Source organism: Anser brachyrhynchus (assembly GCF_964034855.1).
Source record: "Anser brachyrhynchus genome assembly, chromosome: 20".
Taxonomy (NCBI): domain Eukaryota; kingdom Metazoa; phylum Chordata; class Aves; order Anseriformes; family Anatidae; genus Anser; species Anser brachyrhynchus.
The window spans coordinates 1,370,287-1,378,082 of NC_137713.1; the positions used below are offsets into that span (position 1 = coordinate 1,370,287).

General features: G+C 37.6%; 1 protein-coding gene across 4 annotated transcripts in view; it reads left to right on the top strand.

Moving 5' to 3' along the window:
• Positions 1–7,253, top strand: part of NOS2 (nitric oxide synthase 2) — a 38,004-nt gene extending 30,751 nt beyond the window's left edge. For all 4 annotated transcript variants that reach the window (XM_080562763.1, XM_080562761.1, XM_080562762.1 and 1 more), the window contains 9 exons: positions 15–93; positions 977–1,155; positions 1,797–1,960; positions 2,760–2,970; positions 3,289–3,376; positions 3,989–4,110; positions 4,722–4,870; positions 5,618–5,812; positions 6,412–7,253. In XM_080562763.1, coding sequence (XP_080418889.1) covers positions 15–93; positions 977–1,155; positions 1,797–1,960; positions 2,760–2,970; positions 3,289–3,376; positions 3,989–4,110; positions 4,722–4,870; positions 5,618–5,812; positions 6,412–6,525 — 1,301 coding nt within the window. In that variant the 3' untranslated portion in view covers positions 6,526–7,253. The remainder of the gene's footprint in view (positions 1–14; positions 94–976; positions 1,156–1,796; positions 1,961–2,759; positions 2,971–3,288; positions 3,377–3,988; positions 4,111–4,721; positions 4,871–5,617; positions 5,813–6,411) is intronic.
• Positions 7,254–7,796: the final 543 nt, after the last annotated feature.

Sequence of the window (7,796 nt, forward strand, 5' to 3'; positions counted from 1 at the left end):
TCTTTTCTCAACAGCACTTACTGACATTCATGGAAAGGATATAATTCCCATGAAGCTGAAATTCAGACAGAATCTTCAGAGTTTAAAATCTAGGTATGATACCTTATTCTTTTTGATATTTCAATACATTCTACTAGAATCTTAAACAACTGAAATACCTGGAAATAAGCATCTCCTCCCTGTAGTTATTAAGAAATGTATTTGAATTTTTACCATCCTTAATAGAAGTAAATCATTATCACCAGAGCACAACAATACCTAGGGACTTAGCCTCTATTTAGTTAGTAGCTGACTTCCCAGTGGAGTCTCTGGGAGTGCAGGGAACAAAATAACTTGGTGAAAATAGCCCTTTGATGCCTACTACATGTGTAGTAGGCATCAGATGTGTGGTCCTTCTCCCTTGCTTGGTATGCTACATGCCGGGCAAATACTTACTTTGTTTAGGAAAAACTTGACCATTAGCAAAGGGTAAAAAAAAAAGAAAAGTTATAGTGCAAGAAGCTGCTGCTTTCAGTTGTACTACAAAGCAAACTGAAACAAGACAATATAATAGTGCCAACATCTGTCTTAAAAATAACATCCATGAGTGGCTCTTCAACATCCTTCAGTAAGTCTCTTTTATCCCTGTTCTAAATAAAGTCGTCTTATAGAATGTACTCTGAGATGGTTTAAGATGTGAGCTATTCAGTTTTCAGTAAGCTACTCTTCCTTCCATTGGCTGATTACAAGCACACTTACTCTATACTGGACAGATCAGGCAGCACTTCAGCATCTTATTTGTTCTGGTAGAATTACTTCACATCTCTAGACTGTTATTTAAGTCTCCATGAATTACTTAGCTGGTCTGATAATTTGATAATGAACACAAGTAAGCCCTTGGCAATTGTCAGTTCTGATTTATTCTTTTTCTGTGTAATTCAAGGGAAATCCTGTCAACGTAACCAAGATCTATCTGATCTCTTTTTTCTATATCTAGTCGTGTTACCATTCTAGTTAAGCTTTCCTGTGAGACTAATCAGGAAGTGCGCTACCTGCCCGGAGAACATATTGGGATTTTCCCAGGCAACCAGCCAGAATTAGTCCATGGCATCATTGCACATGTTAAGGATGCCCCTCCAGCTGATCAGACTATCAGACTTCAAACCTGCACTGAAGGTATGCTGGTTCCCTTCAGATAAAGTAACAGAAAATATTTGACATTTTTTTCTAAAACTTCTTAGAATTTTTATAGGCTGAATTTGATTCTATTATCCTCTTCTTAAGTTTCAGTAGGTTTTTGTTGATGGTTTTAGGTATACTTCTTATTCTAGATTCTGCTTTTACATTGTCATGCAGTCCATGGTAACCTTGTCAATGTTGGCAGAGTTATCTTAGGCTGACACTGTTTGTAATTCAGTTCCTAAATTGGCTATCAACTGCAATTAAATTAGTCAACAGAGTTTGCTTATTGTTGTTACATATCAGTGTTCTAAAATAGGTTTATATCTCATGACCATTTTTTCCATCTTAATAGCCACAATCTGTGAAATCATGGGATTCTGACACATATATAGATGATTTCCATTTTTCTTTTGTTTAAATGTGGTGTTTTGTTATCATACAGTTTTATACATTAGATTCTCCAATTACAAAAAGCTTGAAACCTCACATTAACCTATTTTCAGTAAGGTCCTGTGGTCAAGACCTGTGTGCAACCTAATCTGAAGTCATATTTTAAAGGATACTGCTTGCAAAGCTCTACAGCTGTCAAATGCCTTGGGAATTGCCAAGTGATCTTTTATTTCCCTTATTTCCAGGTGGCTACTGGACAAGTGACAAAAAGATTCCAGCCTGCACACTCTCCCAAGCTTTGACATATTTGCTTGATATCACTACTCCACCCTCCCAACAACTGCTAAGAAAGATTTCCCAGCTGGTAACAGCAGAAGGAGACAAACAGAGACTGGAAGTTCTATGTCATGTAAGTTAGGGCTGGAGTTATGCTACAAGTACTGTATGCTGGGCCATCCAGTGCCCTTTTACTATATAGTGGAAACTAGAAACTTTTGTAGTGGTGGTGCTTGATTGTCATCCCTCTGTTACATGTTCTGTGTGATTGTAAAACCAACCACAGTGAGAGAAACGATGGTCTTGTGGCTCAACTCAGGCGTGGGAATTGAGAGAGATTTCCTGTGTGGTTGTGGGTGGGTCATTTTGTCTGCCTGTTTCGCTTGGCAGCCTCATGATGGTTTCTGATGATACACCATTAAAAAAATATTTCAGTTAAAAAAAATCAGTTTACAGGTGGAGAGGTTGTAAGGGAGCTGTTAGATATTTTTGTCACAGAATTTGGTACCATGAAAGTAAGAGGGATGTCACTTTAAGTAACCAAAGACTCATAGGTGTGGTAGGTGCTTGCTTCTCCTAGTGGGTTCAACAAGAACTCAGTAGGTATCAGGACCTGAGCCTACACAACTTGGTGTATATCCCATAGCAGAGGACTGAGAAACAGATTCTGCTTGAGTTTATACATCCTCTCTCTGAGAGCTTATATGTTAGAAAAATTATATTGGGTATTTCTGTTTACAAAAATTAAACAACTTTTTAGGAAACCCCAGTCTAGGCAAAGTTTTGAGAATTCTCTGTTGATTTGCTGTTTACTGCTTATTTAATTGAATGTAAAGCAGGAATCTTACTTTTAAAGTTACATTTCAAACATCTTTGCTCTCCTGAACTCAAAATGACCTGGTAACATTGTAATGGTGGCCTTTGGCTTTTAGAACACAGAAGAATACAATAAATGGAAGTTTTACAACAGCCCAAACATCCTGGAGGTCCTGGAAGAGTTTCCTTCTGCTGAAGTCTCAACAGCTTTCTTGTTGACTCAGCTGCCATATCTGAAACCCAGGTACTATTCCGTCAGTTCTTCCTGTGACATGACACCCAGAGAGATTCATCTGACAGTTGCAGTAGTCAATTACAGGACAAGAGGTAACAAATTCTTGTTTAAATTTCTCTCTTAATTTAAGTGATATTTAGTCTGTATTGTGGTTCAGGAAAAACTGTATGCTATATGGCATGAAGCATATCTGTAACAGAACGTTTATATTGTGATACATGCAGAAAACTACATAGCAGTACAGATGTTCATACCGTATCAGGATATGTTAAAGTACTGTACCATCAGTGTATCCTTGTTTTATACATGATTACTAGATAATTTTAAGTATAAATCATTTTAAGTATAAACTGCTTTTTGAAAAACAGCTTTTGAATACTTACTTACAGATTTTCCTTTCCTCTGATTAGATGGACAAGGGCCTTTGCATCATGGAGTTTGCAGCACATGGCTGAATAAAATAAGTCTCAATGAAGTAGTGCCATGTTTTGTGCGCAGGTGAGTGTATGCCAGAAGAAAACAAACAAACAAACAAACAAACACCAATTCTTATTTAAGCTTCTTAAGTATTTTCTTTTCAATGTTTGCATATGATTTTCAAGTAACTGCTGATTACACGTTGGAATATCTGAGTTTGTGAGGAGAGAGAACCTCTGTCTTCCAGAGATGAGGCCCTTTACCATGTCTTATGTTGAGTAAAATCATAAATCATTAGAAAATTCTGAAAATGTGACACAATTCCAACTAGACAGGTTGGAGACAAGGGAGGGGACAAAGGAAGGAGGTGATCATGTACTTTTTTCTACCACATATTTCAACTATACCTTGTGGCTTTGGGTAAGGGCTTAAGACATCTGGTGTTTCCACAAAATCATTGATAGTTACTCTCCTACATCACTGCGTACTTATCAGTGTTAATATTTATCGTATACCTGAAAAAATAGTCTGATTCTTCACTGTTTCAAGATAAATTTATCCTCATATATTTAAGCATAATAAGAGAAGATTCAGAACACCAGAGATGATCACTAGGTATCATTCTGTCAGCTTTGTAGGAATAGTTTTATTCTGAGTTTTACTTTACTTATTTAACGTATTTTTGCATGTTAGTGGCAATGGATTCCAGCTCCCAAAGGAGCCAACCAAGCCCTGCATTCTGATCGGCCCAGGAACAGGAATTGCTCCATTCAGAAGTTTCTGGCTGCAACGTCTCTATGACTTGGAAAAGAAAGGTACTTACAGGGATTGCCACATGGGGGAGGTCAGAACTCATGCAGCCACAAGGGACATCTCTAGTCCTCCAAATAAAATCTCTGCACATCAGCCAAGTAAACCATGTAGAGATTTGTCATCCCAAGACCGATTAAACACTGCACTGGAACAGCTAATAATTCTATCCCACTTGAGACCATTCTGGTGGTCTTGAGCTTTTCGGTCACTCAGAGGGAACAGCCTATGTGTGTCCTGGTAAATACTGTATATTCAGCGACTGCCCTGCTCTCACAAAGGGGCTACAATGCAGAGAAGAAAGCTTAGGCCTGTCTGTATTAGCCTCTTTGGGGAACGTGCTTCAATAGGTATTTCCACATAGTTCTTCAAAGATTCACGTAGATTCAATCCTAATGCAGACCCTAAAATCATAATCTGTCAGGCTCACACACACACACACACACACACACACACACGCACACCTTCTCAGATGTTTAGTGAGAAAGGCTAATTAGAAATAACAGTTGCATTGCCTCACTAGTTGCTGTGACAACAGGGCCCTCTGTGGGGATGGTAATAGGAAATAATAGGCCTTACTAGGAAAGACAAAAAACCTTTCCAATGTTGGTTTCAGGGATCAAAGGTGGTGACATGACATTATTATTTGGCTGCCGGCAGCCAGACATGGATCATATCTACAGAGAAGAAACAGAAGAAATGAAGAGGAAAGGAGTTCTGAAAGAAGTTTTTACAGCTTACTCCAGGCAACCTGGCCAAGCTAAAGTAAGGCTAGTTCCTTTGTTCTTTAAGGGTTGGCTTCTTTGGGACTGGTCCCTCAAGTTAAGATTTGGGCTTGATTTAGCAATTTTCTTTTTTAAAACAAAAAACAACAACAACAAAATAAACTGTTAGCATTTTGCTTCAGTGTATTGTGATCAGGTGACAAAGGCCCCATTCCTTCAAAACAATCTCACTATTTGCTTCTGTAGGAGCAAGATGTATTTTTAAAACCCTCACTGCCATATCAATAGGTGTAATAGACATACGATTAAACCTTTGAGTGCAAACAGTCTTTGAAACTAGATGTTGGAAAATTTTTGGAAACCTTAAATTTTGCAGGTTATGATTAGCCCATGAGTTAGAAACGAGTTGATTCCAGTCATTTGTCACCATTTCAATGACACAGTGACCCTGGAAATTACTTTTGTTTATAAGTAATCTTGATTGGAGAAGAGAACAGTCCTCCTACCCTGGCAAGTTAGGAATCTTTGGCAGTGACAATTAGTTCTAAGTAAAAGAGTCTTAATCTGCTCTAGTTTAATCAAGAGACAAGTCCAGCCTTCAAATCTGGGGCTTGTAAATACAGCACAAAGACATTTTTCTTCTCCTTTGCTGTGGTACAGTACCTGGAATAGTTAGGGCATTTTGAACCTTACTCTACTGTGTAGGCCCAAATTGAATTTAGAAAAGCCAATAGCCAAAGTAGCATCAAAAAGACCTTGTCTGATGATCCTTTTTTCTTTTTCTAAGGTCTATGTTCAAGACATTCTCCAAAACAAGTTGGAAGCCAAAGTGTGCAATCTCTTGCATAAAGAGGGTGGACATCTGTATGTCTGTGGAGATATACGCATGGCCAGGGATGTTGCTCAGACTTTGAAGGGGATACTTGTAAAAAAACTGAACCTCACGGAGCAGCAGGCAGAAGAGTATTTCTTCGAGCTAAAGGTATGCTGTGATGTACAAGGGATTCTTTCCATTCAGACGGTGCTCTAGTGTGGGTTACAGAAGACTTCAAAGTTACTCTCAAGATCTTACAGGCTGCAATGAGCTTCTTTTCAACAACATGCTAAAGAAAATAGCTTAAGTGATCAGCTTAGTCTAACCACCATTATTTAAAATGCATAGCTTCTCCTTGGTTAGGTTGTATGAATGATATGTCATATTCCTCTCTCTTATGCCTACCATTTTGTCCAGTGTCTTTCTTTGGACCCTGGACATGAGCTTTGCAATGTATCTGGAACACCAAAAGTTTGAGACTTTATTGTATCAAAGGAGGAATGGGAGTTTAAGAAATTGATGGGGCACTTGCTGAAAGCAGAGTGCCTGAGTATGCTGGCTTTTTAGGACCATTTTGTTAGCAGAACTTGTCCTGAAGCATGTGTGTCTGAGATTTGGATAGATTCCTTTTATTGACAGCAAAAGTCCACCATCACAGAGTTGGTCATAATGCAAAAAAAATTTTAGTTACTCAACTGTTACATAAAGAGATGCTAGCAGGATTTAATTCACCTCTTGGTGTTTTGTTTTTGTTTTTATTTTTGCAGAGCCAAAAACGTTACCATGAAGATATATTTGGGGCTGTGTTCCCACATGAAGTCAAAAGAGATGTAAGAGCTTTGCAACCCATCAGTCCAAGCATGAATCAACAGACATTTTAAACCATATTTGCACATTTGATGTTATTTTCAAAGATCAAGGGGTCAAATTCTCTTCCTTATTCATGTTAAAAAAACACACATCTGATTGTAGGATTTGACTTCTAAATCTTAGCCTTAAGTAAGAAAAATATGAAATATAACTTTTTTTGCTATTTATTCTGGGACTTCTTTTAATTATCTGAATAGTGAAGATGCAAATTATTTTTTTAATTCTGTCTAGGCTAGTACACATCTACTGTCTTTTGTAAATACAAAAAAATGTAAAACCTGCTCATGAGGAAAATTTAGTTTTTTACTATGAACTAGAAGTAATGTTTTTTGTTTGTTTGTTTGTTTGTTTTTTAATGGACTATTTATCTGTGTGGATTTATTTATATTGTTTTACTGTTTTATGTTCACTTTAAAGCAAGAAAATGAACGGTTGTGTCACTTGGAAATATCTAGTGACACCTCTTGTTGAATCTGAAGCAGTACTTGCAAATGTGGTAATAATATAATGGCTTATAAGTGGAAATATCTTCTGCATACACTTCAGATGTATACACATGAAGAGGCAGTTTTGATTTCTGCTTTATGTGATTCAGATGTATCAACCTGAATTGTCATTGTTACAGGGTCTGTGGCAGTGAGACTCAGAAAATTCAAAAGCACTTTGTACATTTGAATTCTATGCTCTGACTTACTTGATTTGTTTGCAATAAAAGATACCTTTATGTTGAGACAAACAAGTTGGTGTAGTTTAAATGTACTTTGTGCTATTGCCTTCAGCCTGAAAAAGTGGAGGCAGGTAAGTTCTTGGGTTCCATTAGAGTGGGTTTGAGCTCCAGCCAGCACTCCCTCCATACGCAAAGAGCCCGTCTCCGTGAATTATACAGTCCACCGAAGACTAGTTACATATTTTTGTTACTGCCTGGAAAGAGTGAATCTGTCCCTAGTGAGATTGGCTTGTGAACTAAAGAATATAAAATAACAATTAGAGCAATGTATTTTGCCGTAGTTATATTTTGACTTTGTCTCTTTCTATGCCTTGCAGTTATGTCACAACTTATAGTTCTTTCTCTAAAATTACCAGGGTTTTATGATGATATTAAAAAGCTAAAGGTGAGATTTTCCTGTCATCCTTTGTCTCCAGGAGCTAGAATCTGATGGAGCTGACACTCAGAAGTCAACAATGTCATGTACATGCAGTGTTTCACGTGTACTTCAGGACAGCCTTAAACATAAGATGAAAAATACAGCATAATTGAAAGAATGTAGACAGTGATGGCAGA